General features: G+C 36.3%; 1 protein-coding gene across 1 annotated transcript in view; it reads right to left on the minus strand.

Annotated features, from left to right (window-relative positions):
• LOC131079677 (uroporphyrinogen decarboxylase 1, chloroplastic) overlaps positions 1–17,909 on the minus strand; it is a 99,550-nt gene that overhangs the window by 39,742 nt on the left and 41,899 nt on the right. The window contains exon 5 of the mRNA XM_058017687.2: positions 3,604–3,888. Coding sequence (XP_057873670.1) covers positions 3,604–3,888 — 285 coding nt within the window. The remainder of the gene's footprint in view (positions 1–3,603; positions 3,889–17,909) is intronic.

Raw genomic sequence — 17,909 nt, forward strand, 5'->3', positions numbered from 1 at the left:
CCCTTTTTCATCATTGATCTTGATCAAAACTAAGGACAAAAAAATGCAAAACATGGTTTCAGAAACCTCTTGAAATGTCCATTTTTGTGGATCGCATGCCATAAACTTACATTGCCATATCTAGTCCCTTAGCTTGGATAAAAATGTTATCCCATCATGAGATAGTCCTTGGAAGTCAAATCAGCCCCAATTCCACAATAAGCTGCCTCCATCTTTCTCCTATCCACCTCCATCTTTCTCCTATCCAACTCCATCTCAGTAGTTCATTCATCCAATCATAATGTTTCATGCCTTGCTAGACATTGGGGAAAATAAATACATCTTGCTTGTAATCCAAAAAGTCATAAAAATCAAATAAAGTCCTGAAAAAATTCATAAAAAATCAAATAATTGCCTAGAAAAATCATAAAAATCAAATAATTGTCACAAAAATCATAAAATTAAATAATGTCCTAAAAAAATCTTAAAAATCAAATAACCAATTAAGAAAATTTGAAGCAATAAACTATCCCTTGCATCAACAAATGTATAAGCAAATGCGCAAAACATCAAACATCATGTCAAATCAATCAAGCAACAACACACAACCAATCAATCAACTTTTCAATCAAACCAATCACATGTCTAATCAATCAATCAATCCCCAGCAACTTGTCTTATACAGGGAAGGGTACACTCGAAAACGGACAAATCGGTCTTATATGGGGTATTACATGTTTGTAACCAGACATTATCATTATCATCATCAATCAAGCAATCAACATAAACAAAGATTAGTATGGTCGTTGACTTAGTTGGTCAAGTTTGTCTTATCTCTTATTGATTTGTCTCGCATCATGTTCCTATGCTACTCAAGGATGTCCACAAGTGACTGGGGGAGCCGGGATGGTTTGTGATCCTTTTTCTTTGTTTGTTGTTTGTGGTGTGTTTTCATGAAGTTTTGGGGCACGAGTATTTTGGATGTCTGTGATAGGCACATTCAGTCGGCAAAAAACATATGCAAAACAATGAAGACAGAGGAACAATGCTTATGAACGTCACACATACCTCGACCCTTAATGAAACAACCCTTGAATGGATGGAAATACTCCTTGTTTGCTTCATGTCTATTAAAGCAATGGGAAAGCATCTACACCTTGGTCTTTCATACCTTAGAGCAACAACCTCCATTTGCCACATGATAAAGTTCGATGATGATAAAAGTGCACTTATGAAAGCTCAAAGTCATCCCACTAACTTTTCTTCACTTCTCACTAATCTTTCTTCTATCTATCAATCATTTTCTCACTTAATCTATCAATCAATCAATAAATCTCATGCTACTTATTCTATCTAATTAATCGAGAATTTCTTTATCTAATATCAATCATCTCTCAACTAACATTCTTCCCTTCTTAACCATTCTTCTCTTTCATCATATTTCCTCTTTCATCTAACATTCTTCTTCTTCTTTTTCTTTTGAGAGATCATTCATTCCTTTCATACATAAACAATCTCTTGAGAGGGCATCCTACTTCTATTCCATTCTGGGGCAGATTTTTTTCTTTAATTTTCTTTGAAACAATGCTCAAAATTGCATTGTCTCAAACAGGGGCAAAATGTAGACACCTAAAATTGTCCCCCATTTGCGGACGTTAATTTTACTAACTATTCTCCTTGATAATTAAATAATCTTAATTATTTTATTATTTTATCTTCATTCTTCCAAATTGACATTTATTCCTCTAATTTCATAATCAATCCATCATTCACCATTCTCTCTCTAATATTAATTAAATAATCTTATAAATTAATTAATTGTGATTATTAACTTTAATTAAATGATCTTAATTGTTTAATTAAATTCAATTTCTACTATAAGTCCTACAATTAATTAATTTCTTTAAATTATTTAATTGGCTAATGATGTCCTCTTAATTAAATAAATTTCCAAATTCATTTTTTTTCATTTATCACTCATTTCAAATTAATTTCATTTTCTTCTAAATTCAAATTCAATCATTCTCTCCACTTTTCCACATTTATTAAATAATTTTAAATTATTTGATGTAATTACTAATTACCATTTTTCTTCTAGATAATTAAATAAATTTAATTATTTTCATATGCATTAATTAAATATAATTCTTGAAATTATTTAATTAAAAATATTTCCTCAAATTCAAATTGGAAACAAATATCTTTATTTGTTTTTACTGATTTTCAAAATTAATCACTTTGGCAACTTATTTTATTTGCTTAATTTTAAATTGGAAAATAAGATATGCACATCTAAAAATCAGAAACTTTCCATTTTCTTCTTCAATCTCTCTTATTTTCATCTCCTCTCTTCCAATCTTGAACATTCATCTTTCTAGGATGAATTTAGTCTCAACCGTTCAAACAACTCTCAATTTCTATTTAAACCCACATCTTTTCTCGTTTTTGTTAATCACACCTTTGATATCTTCTTACCATTATCACATCATATCAAGATTTCATTTTGCAGGTTTGTGCACGCATAAAATCTGAGAGCATTTGAAGAAGATTAAGAAGAAAATTGGAGGCTTTTCGAATTGGATGCAACATGGTTTTAGTTTGCTTTTTCTTTTGATTGCATTTCAAGTTCGTGTTCTCTATTGGTTGAATAGGATTTAGCATTGGAATTCAAGTTAGTAGTTGCTTTTACATTCCTTTGCTTTCTTTCTAATTTTCTATTCTACAATAACAAATACACCCAACAGGCCAAAAGTGTTCATGTTGTATTCAGACATGGCTTGCCTAGAACAGTATTATATCCAAGCCATGTCCAACTGGTCACAGTTGTATCCATCACTAATAATTTAGCAGAAAACAAAAGTAACCATTTCATCTTATCCACTCACTAATCTAGCATGTTTCGTTGCAGTCAGTTAAAAACTACTTCATTATTAGTTTTGGTCAAAATATTAATATCATTAGAAATTCTTGTTTCTAACTAGTAACATGAATAAAGTGTTCTATAGAGAGCAAAAGTAGAAGATTTTGTCATCCCACTAAGAACATCAATGCTAGAATACATTTGATGTTGCTGCAATTTTAGACATGGAGGGAGAATTAGAAAATAGTATCAGAAAGATTTAGGACATCACAATCTAGAAAACTGAGAATAGAATTGAAACTCAAAATGGTACTATTGTTAAATGATATGTTTCATACAGAAATATGTTACAAAACATATCAATGGAATTCAACAGCTAGAATCATTTAATGATCGTTCTTGAATCCTTAAACATTTCCCCTAGCTGTTGAACTTCATATAAAAATATATATAATCATTATTTCTGTATATAAATTTTTTCTTCCTATGTATAAGGATTGAAGAAAGATCATGTATATGTACATAAATAAGATACACATAAACAACCCTATGCATGCATATATATTATTTATGTACCTATATGTATATATTCATATTTGAGATATATGAATGCATTCATATTTACATATATATCAATATTGCATTCATATTTACATATTTATCAATATATATCCAATACATATGAGATATATGCATACATGTAGAAAGATGTTAAAGCATTTTCTCTAGTGAGAGAGAGAGAGAGAGAGAGAGAGAGAGAGAACCTGCTTTATATATGGTTTTGACCAATGCTCCCACTGATCTGGTGTTAGCTGCCCGCCCCATGAATCAAAAATTTGAATACACTGTGCACCAGAATTGACTTGGAATACAATGTAATCTGATATTGATTGAGAAAGATGTGAGAGAAGAGACCTCAATATAGAAGGTGATCTATGGCACATAGTTTTAATTTTTGTGAATGTTCTAGTTGTTTCCCCTTCTACAATATATGTAGCAATGGTCCATGGTGCTCCAACAAAGCCTAAAACTGCTGCTTTATTGTCAACCTACAAGATTTAACTGTAAAATGAGTAAGTTTCAGCGAAGCAAATCAGTAGTGCAGATTGTGATCATGATTGTAAATACAGATTGAAGATTAAGTTACAAAGAATCAATCCAAATTGGCATGAAACACATACACGATGCAAACTTCTCTACTACTAGCTAAATAGGAGAGCACAGAAAGGTAATTAGTTCAGCCTATCAACAAATTTTCATGCTTTTGAAAGAGAAAATAAGAAATGTATTTATTAATGTGTAAAAGTAGATCAATAGGACTTGAGAAGGAAATATAATTAAAATAGAAACGTACTAGAGTAAGAAGACCCTACCTAGAGTATGACCCTAGGCCATTAAATTTGACAATGCACTACTGAAATGTAATCATAGATTTATAACAACAGGGATAAACTGAATCAGCTAAAACCCAAACCATAAAGCCTACACACAAAGACAATTAGCATTTTGTCATATGGAGAAAATAAAATTTGTATGCTACTTTCACGTATAGATACTGTTAATTTGTTAGCCACATTTACAAACAAAGCTTAAATGCATGATGAAACAGAGCTAATGTGAGGAAAGGGGATGATAACTTCATAAATTGAACTTACAAGAGGAGTTTTATTCCACATAGTAAATTGAACAATGTAAGTGTCTAATATTAATGATAAGCTACCAAATGGCCCCCTCAGATCACCGACCAGCATTTTGATCAGCAGTCATGGAAAAGCCATAAGGGAAGATAAGAACAGAAAAGCAGCAGAAAGAGAATACAATTTCCTGTAATACTACCCTTGAGAAAAATAAAAAGAAACATTTCAAATGATATCATTCTGTCCACACACTTGTGTTCATAAACCAATTTGAAATTGATCTTCTTGTTTTTTTAAGTCAATGATTGCAAAGACTCAATATGTTATGTACATGTCACAATGTATACAATTTGCAATTCATATGTCAAAAAAACAAAGACACTATCTAGAACTAAAATAACACTGATTATCCCCAGGGTTGCTGTGCTAGTTCACAAGGATCCATCATCTGCATCTTCATGACCAATCACCAGAAGATTCAACTAAATTCTACTCATATGATCAGAGAAAAAACCTTTCTTGCAGACATCTTTAAATACAGATATGACTTCGGCCTCTTTACATCAACATAGAAGCAGCAGACATCACATTTCAGGTGTTTCACACTGCCAAGGCAATTTAAATTTGTTGGCTGGACACCGGAGTATAAATTCAGTAAGAAAAAAAAACAACTAGAAAATGATGAAGTCTCATGGCTAGCTCAGATGTGCAACTCTACAAGCTTGGAATCTTGTATCATATTGTAACAAAAGACACCAAAAGTCAAAAATGCCTCGACCTTCAGGCTTCAACTAATGACTGCCTCCATACACAAGCAAGAATCTCCTATATAGACCTAGAAGTTAGTCTATCCCAAGCATATGCTGAAAGACAAACCATCACTTAAAAACTAACATATAAGAGAAATTAAATTAATTAATAAACTCTTAAGGATTCAAAAAATGATTTTTGTACTTCCTGCAATTTTGCTCCAGAAAAATGGCAATTTAATGCTCTATTAAAAAGTTCTGCAAGCCAACATTAAATACCCCTAAAATCAATAAAAATGAACATCACCACAGAAAATTGAAACTTTTGCAAGCAGTAAAGAAGAATTTCTAGAGTACAAAAAGATAGAAATTCCTTACCAAAATGATAAACTTTTCCATTTTGACTGGATACCCAAGAGCCCAAACTACACCTAGCCAAACCAGAAAGGTAATTTGGCCTATCATATGGACTAGAAGGTTGTAACATATCAAGAATATGATATAAAATAGCCAAGTATGTGGCTCTACTACAAGGTCTAGAAGCTTGATTGACAAGGCAATGGAAACCTAATGGTCATGGAGAACTTAGTGTTAATAAACTTAACTAAGTTACTGGTCTTGGTACTAGTTTGGATTTGGGTTCAATTTGTAGGTTTAGTCAGAATAAGTTTGAGGGTGGGTTCATCCATACAAAAATATGTAAAAATTAAGTTCAAAATACCACAGCATCGTATAGTAAGCAAAACCACCATAAATATTAAAACTACTACAATATCAAATATTCAAACTCAGTTGTAATGATATAAATTAAAATTTAAAAAGTTTAAGTCAAGTGTCAACAATCAGCCATCATTGATCATGTATTAGCATCATATGAGTCTTCAAAAATATCATCATCACCATCCATATTAGATGATGTAGGTAATGGTATATTAGAAAAACCACAAATAAGCCACTGGAACTCTTATTCTCTCTATCTAACTCATCCTCAACATCAAGTGCAGCAATTTAGGCAATGGAAGCATCCAAGTTAGTATTGACTGACTCTATATCCCACTTCCCTGTAACCACTTTGTTCGTGTGAAAGGAGGAGCAAGTTGGATGCACATACACTAAATCCTTTGCCTTTTTTGAGTGTAATCGATTGCACCTTACTAAGTAGATGTAGTATGTGCTCCAATTCCTATCAAATGCAAATGAACTAGAAACCTATTAAGACAAAATTAAAGAGTTAAGAGCTATGCTCCCCCAAGTTTCGGGGATGGGGACGACAGGATGTGTTCCCGATATAGGGGTACTTTTGGGCCATTTTTTAGGGGATGGTAGGGGATGGCTATTAAAAATTAGAAAAAAATTTAAAACCAGTTCAGCGTATACGATTGCTACCCGCAATTGCATCTAGAGGAGAAATACCACTTCAAAAGGGTCAATAATGCATTCCTCATGCATATCACTAGGACTCTCCAGGGAGGCATACACCAAAGACTTTCTCAGGAATCCAAGGACCTAATCAGCAGATTTGGATATTGGTATATCAAATATCCTAGATTTACAAACTTACGAATCCAAGGATTCGCTAGTTGTCCATACAAACTCCCTAATTATCCTACAAATAGGATGGTTCTATTGAAGGTGGTAAGGCAACTCGATACTTTCATGAGTGTGCAGAGGGTTAAACAGAAAACAGGAGCTTCTTTTCCCCTAAGTATTGGGAAAATGTTGGAATCTTGCCCATCCGCTCAGGCTGCGACGCATGTGGATAAGGAGATCTAGTGGTATCCATTCTTGCAATATCAAACAAGGACCTCCTTTGCTCCCTTCCACTGTATAGGAATGATAAATGGAATAAAATATGAGCACAAGCTTGACCTTGAAGATTATTAGGCTAATGCTGCAAATAACTTTGAAGTAAGGAAGAGGTTATGGTCCAGGATTCCGCTTAGCTTGATTCGATCATCCGAAGTTTTCCAGGTAGCTGATTAGATTGAAGAAGATGATGAGTATGAGCAGCCACATTATGCTAATTTGAAGGATGAGCCTCTTGCCTTAGTTGATTGGTCCAATTCTAAGAGGGGTAACTTAGGCGATTTAATGAGGCCTGCAATAGAGTATTCAAAGTGGTGGGCAGCTCAAAAGACAAAGGAGCTTAAGGCAAGAAATGTTTCCTTCACATATGATCTAATGGGAGCTGATGAATCTTTGTCTTCGAATCACGGTGAGATGTCCAGTAATATAAGGGGCCCTGAAAGTGTTGGATCGAAGAAAAGAAAAGAAACAGCTGGAAATTCAGCAAAGGCAAGAGGAAAGAAGGTTGCTGATGAAGAAGTTGCAAACAAGCGGCAAAAGTCTAATCGAGCTCACTCTACTATCAGCACTTCATCCACAGCTCCAAATAGACTTTCAACAGATGAGCAAGAACCAAACAATGAGATGGGAGACAATGAGATGGGAATTCCTTCTCCTATCTTTGAGGAGCAGAATTTAGAACCCATTTAACCTAAAGTTGTGGAGTTGGGAACATTGAACTTGAAGGGGAGTTCCTCGATGGTATAATTTCAGCACTTAAAGGGAATAGATGATGATTTAGAGGATAATGGCATGGAACAATCAACCATTCCTGATTGGTTGAGGGATAGAATGAAGGCCAAGGTACCTATAGAGGTGCACCAAGAAGATGCTACAGCAGCACTTTTGGCTGAGTTGAACAACACAAAGGAAAAGAGGCCAGCCAAGAAATTCTCCTTAATTCAGAGGAATAGTGCAGGATTCAAGTCCGTCCAGGTAGCAGTCCCAAAAGATGATAAAGCTCAGGAGGATATTACTCCTAAAGAATATGAAGTGACTACCATTAGTTTGGGCCGGACTACTAAGGTTCAAGAGGTTCAGAAGTTTGATGATTCTTGCAAAACTCTCAAGGAGAGGTTGAATAAAGAAATTGAGAAGAAGAAGTTAAAGGCCGAGAATGAATGGTGGAAGAGGTATGTTCAGCATCTAATGAATCCCATTGCTCAGGAGGAAGTAGCGGTTGCTCCACCCTTGGCCCTTCCACAAGAGTCTGTGAAAGACTATGAAAATATGAAGATTACTTTCGGAGAGACTAAAGGATGGATCTCTGACACAATGGAGCAGGCTGCCATACTTGTTGAAAATTTGATGTCGGCATATGACTCCACATCCTCTTTTCTATGTAGAATCCAAGACATGTCCATGGCTTGGGAGGATCTTGAGAACATACAGAGCAGAATAATTCCATGCTTGAAAGCCATGAGAGGGCTTCCTAGGAAAGATTTAGTTAATGGAGGAGTAATTCAGGCAAGTGATATCTATGACTTTAACACTTGGTATTTCGCCTTGACCACTAGAGTTGAATCTCTGAAGAATATAGAGGCCAAGTGTGCGGAGATAGAGAAGATCATCCAAGGGATTCAAGATAAAATCTTCCTCGTGGCAGCTGAGGTGCTGAAGCAAGATGAGGTGCGCGAAAAAGATTTGCATTCAGAAAATATGAGGGCCAAAATTCAAGGGAATTTCTTCAATTCTACAGGACTGATTCTCAGGGATGATTTGAGCAAAGTTTCAAGTTTCTTGCTCATCGATGAAAATTTCCTAGCACAAGCCGCTGACTAGGATGGCACTTTTGCCACGTGTACCGATGAGTTGGATATGGTCGACTACCAAATTAGTAGCCTGTCACATGCCACTATGGAAGAAGTCCATCCTCTTGCGTCCAAATTCATTGAATTTGCAGCATCAGAAAAGGAAAGTGGGCGCATCATCCTTGAAAATGGCATCTAGTGACACTTGTCCTGTTCTGCCTTGCTCGCACTAGTGAGGTTTTGGAAACCCTAATTAGGGTTTTGATGCTTTGATCCAAGCCCTTGATCACTATTTGATCTTGGTCGTTCAATACTTTTTGGTGCCTATATAAGGTTTCCTCCTCTCATTTGGAGAGTGTGAGGTTTTTGTTAAATTGTTGCAAGACATTGCTTTGATAATAATGTTGCTTAAGTGCTTATAGGCTGTGAAACATTTATTGTCTAAGTGATTGGCATAGTTTACATTTTCTTCAACAAGTAGAGTAAAATTTGAAAAATGTTGTTAGATGAAATAAAATATTTGATAAGTGTTGGTTAAAGGTAAAGTTATTTGCTCATACTTTTGATAAGAAGATAATTTCCATTCATCGTGCAAAGTTGGCCTGAGCTTGTTCATGTGGATGCTTAACTTCAATCTGAGAATTTATTGTTCAAACTAATGGTATTTACCTTGAATATGATAATTACAAACACAAACCTTTGAAGATTGCACCCTGCTTTGTCTAGTTGTTTGAATTGGCGAACCAAAGTAAGGTTTATCTTGCCTTAGTCAACATTGTCTCTTGGATTTCTTAGGAGTAGAATAGAGATTCTAAACCCTTACCCTTTTTATCCTTTTTTGAAATTCCAAACTGAAAATCCAAAAAGAGAGAGAGCATGCATTGTCAAATCCATCTAAGTCCCAACTTGTGAACAATTCCTAAGCGTAGGTCCCCCTTGTATTTCAGCATACATAACCAAGGAAGCTATCCAACACAAAGTCGCCCGTTCGCACATAGAAACCTTGGAGTCGCCGTGTGGTCTTTCTTTGCAATCTTGGCACACGTAGCGATTTTGATCAAGAGAGGGTAGAGTGTCCTTGACATTTTATTCTAATGTTCGGTGAATGATAAAATGTACACTAATATTTTCCCAATAAGGTGCTACACAATTCTCAAAAACCCAAGTTCTTGTTCCCTTTTAAGGCCTCATTAATTGCTTTCACCATTTGTTGTCAATATAGTGAGCATAAAACATTCAAAGCCAATTCATTTGCATAGATACATCTTATTATGTGTGGATCAGCAATTTCTCAAGACTCATTGTGAAATGTCATTTCCAATAGTCCCTTTGATCTATTATGTGTAAAGGTTGCAGGTTGTTGTTCAGATGTTGTCAAATATGGATGGCTCTATAGTTTGAAGATTAAATGGTAGTGGACAAGGCTTGATTCCTTGAGATCCTCTGACAAAAAAATGGTTAAGTTTATAGCCTATTGTTTGATTTGTTTTTCCGAATCATTGATATGTTAGTGGCTATGGATTGTTCTTCAAATGCTATCAAATTGTAATGTCCCCATTTGAGAATTTCCTTAATTTAATCCTGAAACCACAATTCCAACTTATGGTGAGAACTGTAATACAAAATTTACCCAAACTGAAGACATTTTATTATGATATTTAACTTAAAGTTTTAAGAATAGTCTAAGTTACCGGTTCAGGTTCGGATTTGGGTACGGATTCACGGATTCGGCAAAAAAAAAAATCTTGGGTACAGGTACGAATACGAGTTCGTCCGTATATATATATATACACACATTATATATATGTTCAATATATACAATCCATACAAAAATAAAATATACAATGTGACTTTCCATACATAAATGATAAATGTTAAATCATAAATCCATAAATGCCAATGCCAATAAATATTCATATATCGCAAATGTAATCAGTAAACTAATAACTAAAGTCTAATATCATATTCATAATTTGTGAAAAAGACAATATTCAAGTTTCAAGTCTTTTTTAAAAAGTCATAAAGGGGCGAATTAGGGTTTTATTATTAAAAAACTATTTTAAAAAGTCTTTTTTTATTGTTTTTTATTGTTTTTTTGACCCATGGGCCCCGTTTTTGGGAACCCACGGGCCCGGTTCACACAAGTCCTCCTGGGTTCACCCGGGTCCTCCTGGATTCGACCTAGGTTCCACCCGAGTCCTTCCCAGGTGGTCAGGTTCCCTGTGGGTTCTGCATAGCAGGACCCACAGGGAACCCGGCCACTTGGGAAGGACCCAGGTCGCACCCGGGCTGAACCAAGACCGGGCACGAACCAGGACCCGGACCTAGTGCATTTTCAGGAGAACCAGTAACTTAGAGAATGGTTCAAAGGATAGGACTTATCTTGATAGTTTCCTCTAATTTGACAATGTATTTATGCTGATCATAAATCTCCCATAAACTGATACTATTTACTTACAATTCTGTTAATAAATTCCTCACTACAAGTCTGTCATAAGACTCCTTATATCTGATATAACCTGATCATAAATCTCTCATGAATATGATCTCAAACTCCTTATATTCTTCTTATCTAATCTGCTATTTGTCCTTATTAATGCTCTCTTTTGAATCTGCTAGAAGTTCATACTCTTCTCTCTAAATCTGAAATAATGTTCCCCTACAACTCCTTCCTAAGTCTGCGATCTATCTCCTTATCGATGATACTTGGCACAAATGTTTTGCTGTTTTTGAAATCATACCCAATGCACATCCCATTCAAATCTGCATCTTACTACTTATTCATGCCCATCTGTATATGATAATCTTCTTACTTCTTCATTTGACCTTCTGGTGTACCTGTAATATGGATGGCCATTGTTCCTGCTTTCCTATTTATATGCTTGCAATGATACAGTCATTCATACAGAATTGTATTGAAGTATACAATAGGTCTATAATTATTATATCAATGACTTAGTAAGAGAACGTGGAGTTCAATCAATCCTCACTGCCAAATATTCTTATGAAGCCCAGATCTAAATTGATTATCCCCTCTCCAGTTCAGCTCCAAGTAATAAATCTTATATATATATCACTGCCTTCTCAGGATATGCATCTCCTCATAATTGATGTGTCCCTTCTTAACTAAATTGCTGTTGTATCAATATAATCATTGTTTTAAACACGACTGATTTTGTAAAGTAATTGCTGCCTCTCAGCATATTAGTTAGTGCATATTATAATCGCTGCTGTCTGGAGATGTATTGATGCCCAGTCAAAACTTATGGAATTCTCACTGTTGCCTTGATAATCACCCCTATTTCCTTTCCTCCCTATCTTCTGATAGAATGGGTTTGATCTTTATGTATGATGGGAAATGGTTGTCTCCTAATGGTTATGTCTCTACAAAATTTTCCATAGCAATTAGTTTGTTTATCATAATCACGTTCAACATTAACTATTTGAAATAGCTGTCTTTATTTATGAGATGTGTATGTGATGAACCAACCAAACTCCCGTGACACGAGGTGTAACTCAGACCTTTCAATATTAATATCTTATATCAGCATTTGTTACTGTATCGTGGTGTGTTTAACCTCCGATATCCCAACTATTAATAATACTCTCTAATCTCGTCGGTGATTACTATTACCAATTGATGTTAGCATGAGCGGATGTTGGATCTTATGAGTGCTGCGGAATTCTTCAAGTGCTTATCCTTTTACCATAACAATTGACAGTTCGAACCATGTGTTGTGCCAGATAATTATTAAATAATATTTTCAGCGATAAAATTATATTCTGACCACCAATTAATAATCTCCTCATTTTGTAATAGCCGCTTAACATCTCCCTTAATTGTTGTTTTCCCTCATTAATTGAATGCAGCCTTAACATACTATCACTCCTGGAATTATTTCCTTATTAATAAGGAATCGTCGGCTTGAAATATATCTGCTCCTCGTAAATGTCTACTCTAATTTGCTGTCTTATCGTTGCTTCATGGATCGCTTCTAGACTCCTTGTGATTAATTATTGTTTCTTATGGAGTCACTTGCACAATGTCTTAGAAAGAATCGCTGTATTAGGAGTGATATGTCATTCATTAATTAATGTTTCTTTTCTTCTCTTTAATCATTGCTTTCCCTGTATGTGTAATAGGTGTATGACAATTATATTTAATTTCTTTTATTTCACTGCTTTTCTAATAATCTGTCCTTATTATAAATAAGACTTTTGTCTTATTATTTTTAGTCGGCCATGTCTTGTAATGGCTTATCATTAATAAAGATAATACAAGGAGCTTTCTCCATATCAACAATATTTGATGAAGTTCAGTTTGGGGACATCACACAAATATGGGTGGCTCTATAGTTTGAAGATCAAATGGTAGTGGAAAGGGCTGATTCTTCCTTTGACAAAAAAAGGGTTAAGTCTATTGTCTATTATTTGATTTCTCTGTCCTACTCATTGATATATATTATGACTTGCTCAATAGAATGAGTACATTATTTTTTCTAGAGACATGGCAAAAATGGCTCTCGCCTAACTATATGAGCTTAAATACTTAATACTCAGCCATTGCAAATCCAAATATAAACCAACCAACTGAAAGTTGCTGCACCATATCAACATATTTCCAAAGATGTGAGTTTGGGTTTGTTTTGAAATGGGGTGGGCCCTCAAAGCTAGAACTGGCTGCCATTATAACCCCTACGGTGACAATTTCAATAAACAACACATTTTGAAACAAATGAAAACAAAAATATATATGAACCTTAACTCAATTAAAAAAATTAAGCATAAGCCATACATTCGTAGAAGAATGTGTTGTGACGTATTCACACATCGCCCCATTGCAAATGGGGACCCCTACTTTTTGCTTGCTAAGGTTAGTTTAGTTTGCTTGATTGCCTGGTCTTGGCTATTAGTCTTTGCAGTGAAAGTTGCCAGAGAGATCATTAGGATAGCAGGCTCTGCTTAAGTTGAAGTGTGTTAGTAAGTGGTCTAGGTCAGGGTCTCTTTGAAAGCCTTCCCTAGGTCAGGCTTTGCTCTTGTTGCTAGGTTATGTCTTGTTTGAGTTTGAGAAAGTCAATGAAGCTTTGTGAGTGAATATCATCTTCGAGGGTTTGGGATTGGTCCAATTGATGAATGATGAAGTTCTACGCACTGATTGATGTAAAATTGACCTATTTTTGCATTGTGAACAAGTTGGAATGAGTTAAAAATGAAGAAATTGAACCTAACAGACAAATTTCGCTCCTGACCCTTCCAAAGGGTCCAAAGCGAAATCCTTGGAAAGACCTAATTTGTCATCAAAAGCATTGAATTGACATCACCTTGAAGGCAAATGGACTTGATTAAGATGAAGGAAGGATCTAAAAAACCAAGTTAAGAGCAAAATTGAGGGGAAAATGAGAAAATTGAGCCTAAAACCTCAATTTCACTCTGGACCCTTCCAAAGGGTCCAAAGCGAATTTCCTTGTATCTCTCTTCCTGGTCCTAATTTGCATAGAAAATTTATCCTTATGGCATGATTAAGAAAAAATTGATATGTTCAACAAAGCAAAGTGATGAAAAGGTCAATAAATTGAGCATAATTGCAAATTTCACTCTAGACCCTTCCAAAGGGTCTAGAGCAAAATTTCCCAGAGGACCTAATTCTTCGCCAAAGTCATTGAATGGTTGGGCAAATTTGCAAGATTATGGAAGGAAAAGGGTCAAAGATCAAGTTTAAGACAAAGCCAAGTGAAAAGGGAGGTGAACTGAGCCTAGAAGGGCAATTTCGCTCCTGACCCTTCCAAAGGGTCCAGAGCGAAATTCTTAGAAAACCTTTTTCCTCACCACTTTGATAGCAAGATAGCTTGAATATGACTGTAAAGCGGAAAAATCGAACCCTAGTCGTTCTCCCCTCCCCAACTCCGAGGAGAGAGAAGGGAGAGTCACTAGGGTTGATGGTTTTCACTTAGGGGAGACTTTACATTCAAAAGAGGGGTTGAAACCCACAAGATCCAATCCCACGCAATGCAAGATTGGATTCTAAATGAGTTTCAAGGGTTGTGATAGCAAGGATACCCTCTTCTGTAAAGAATGTAGATAGAAAGATTGAACTAGGAATGCATGCAAAGTAGGAAAGATTCACTTATAAACGGAGATAGGAATATGATATGAAGCTGCGGACCTGGAATTAGCAGTAAAATGTCGAAACGGCGCTGTCCTGCAAATTTGAGCAAAAGTTGACGGGACGATGGCGCCCGGCGTGCACACGGTCCTCCGAAAAATCCGCGAAACGAAGGGGGATCTGTTTGTCTTTGCACAAGGATTCCAGATCTTCAATTTCAGCCGCGTACCTGCAACCTACACACAGAAAAGCGAAAACGATTGGGGGGTTAGGGATTAGGGGTTTGCCCTTAGGTCAAACCCCGGTTTTGGAATTAACCAAGAAATGAGAAATGTTGTAAATGTAATGTAAAACAAGTACTAATACCTTGTTGTAAGGATGTTTGTATCCTTATATGCGAAGGTATAGATGTTGTTGTATGTTGTATGTTGTATGTTGTATGTTGTAATATGCGATCTCCTCTTCAATGGTTGAATCCTTGTCTTGAATGCAACACTTAGCCTTGAATGGAGACTTAGAATGATCAATTGCTTGAAGGAATGCTTGAATGCTTGAATATCGTTTCCACGTCTTGTACACATATGTCCTTCCTCTTTTCGACCTCCAAAATGGGAGAGGAAAAGTAGTTTTTATACTTGCCAATTAGGGTTAAAAGACTGATTTTCCCGACCTTAGGCCGACCAGGAAATGTTATTTTCCAATTTGCAAACAAAAAGGCCCGAAGTCCCATAGGAGACCGGGCCCAAAATAGGACCAGGGCGCTGGGCGCCATGGTCCTGGGGGACCAGGGCGCTGGACGCTCTGGTCCCACCTCCCGGGACAACGGGGTCCAAGGAGGATCAGGCCAGGGTGCTGGAAAAATGCAGTTTTTGGTGTCGTGAGCAAGTTTCGGGGTCTCCATTCAGGTTCAGTGTTGCGTCGCCATCGTGAAGACCCAAATGCGGTCGAAATTGCAAGTGTCGCAATTTTAGGACGCTACATTTAGCCCCCACTTTAGCGGGAGTATAAGCGTACGCTCATACTTTCGGTAAAGTACAAGGAAACAACATTGAAAAACTTTCACCACGTCAAGGAGGCAAGATACACCAAGCCCCCAGTGGACTAAGGATCTTACGACTTCGATTGACAAAGTAAAAGGGAAGATCACGAGGGAGAACCATGACTGTCAGTAGTAAGGTTCCCTCACTATGAGTCATGCAAGAAAGATATCAAAAATTTTCAAGGCAAGGCTAAATTTGCCAAGAAATTTTCAAGTATCTTGAAAAGATATGAACGGGATGTATGCCCCCCTACGTTAAAGCGATCGCACACGCCTCACCGAGGGTGATTGCTTTAAGGTAGTGATACATATAAGAAATGAGAAGGAGCACGTTATCACAAGGATTTAGCCCCCAAGTGTGAGATAAGCCCAAGGATAATAGACACAAAACAAAAAGCACAAGGTGACTTCGCTTTCCTCGGGGTCAGTATGCTGTATGATAATTCATGTATATCATATGTATCTATGCATAATTGTTCTTCATTCCCCAATCAAGGAAGGTCACCTAGAAGAAGGGAACACATGTGTCTTTTGAGTCAACATGAGAGAGACCAAGAGATCTCAATGTTTTGCATCGTCCTCAAGTAGACGACACTAAGGACAACAAATAGAAGAATGAGAATAACACATAGAAGAAGTAACAAAAGAGAGGAGGAGAGAATCTGCTATGCTAATGAAACTAGTCTAGCACGTCATCTACCCCCCGATCTTGCTGATCAATATTTCGGGAAGGTAGGAAACACGCTAGAGGAGGAACATCCAACACAACAGATGGAGCTATCACAAGATCCAAACAAGGGCTATGTTCATGTTCCGAGCCACGTTGTTCTTGTCTAGGAGCTAGGATAAGTGCTTTAGAAAATGCGTTAGATAAATGGTTATCAACATCAACAAGTTCATATTCACTATCAGAATGAACAGGAGTAACATTTGCATCATGAATAACATTTTCATCTATATCATCATCATCAAGATTTATGAAAATAGGATCTTTAACTCGCACAGGATCAAGACCATCATGCATCTTATGTTTAGGAGATTTCGGCTCAATCGTCGGCTGAGGAGAAAATGGAATAATGCTTGTTGAAGGTGTTTTTGGGGATTGCAAAGTTTGAGAAGCAGCTGCCTGAGCTCTAAGACGACGCTTTCGTCGGCGTTCACGTGCAGAACGATTTCGTCTAGTCTTAGTAGGAAGTTGAGAAGATTGAGGAGGAGGAATGTTCTCATCCTTATCACTTGGGTGTTTAGGTTGTGGTCTCTTAGGTTGAATAATAGGAGAAGAGGAAGGTCTCTTCTCTCCATAAGAGGAAGGAGGAGGAACTGCTCCATATAAGGGAGGAATATTTGGTTTAGGAAGGAGACCAAGTCCATCATGACGAGGAGGGATAGGTCTACTTTTAGGAAGTTTATTAGATATAGGCATAGTCACATCCATAGGAATGGGTTGGGAATCTTCTTGAGGAAAGACATTAGTTTTATCTTTCAAAGGAAGAACTTCCTTCTCAAGAATGATAGGAATGTCAAGTTTGGGTGTTCTAGGTTCACTTAGAGATAGGATCATATCTGTTTTCCACTTTTGATAAGATTTGAAAAGATGATCACTTCGCGGAGGAAGAGATTGGAATTGTTTAGGCCAAAAATAATCAATAGGAACGCTAGAAGTTCTTTCAGCTAGTTTAAAGAGACTATGATTGACAGTAACAACTTCACCATTATGGGGAAATTTCAAACACTTGTGAATAGGAGAAGCAATAGCTTTCATGGAAGATAGCCAAGGATAGCCAAGCTTCACACGAAATTGTTCGGAAGATGGAATAATAGCAAAGTTCACATCAAGGGATTTGTTATGGACCTCAATAGGTAATGTAATAGAACCAATTGTAGGAGAAGAAAATGCATCAAATAATTTCACAATCACATCTGTTTTGTCATAGATCACTTGATTC

Source organism: Cryptomeria japonica, chromosome 9 (assembly GCF_030272615.1).
Source record: "Cryptomeria japonica chromosome 9, Sugi_1.0, whole genome shotgun sequence".
Lineage (NCBI taxonomy): Eukaryota > Viridiplantae > Streptophyta > Pinopsida > Cupressales > Cupressaceae > Cryptomeria > Cryptomeria japonica.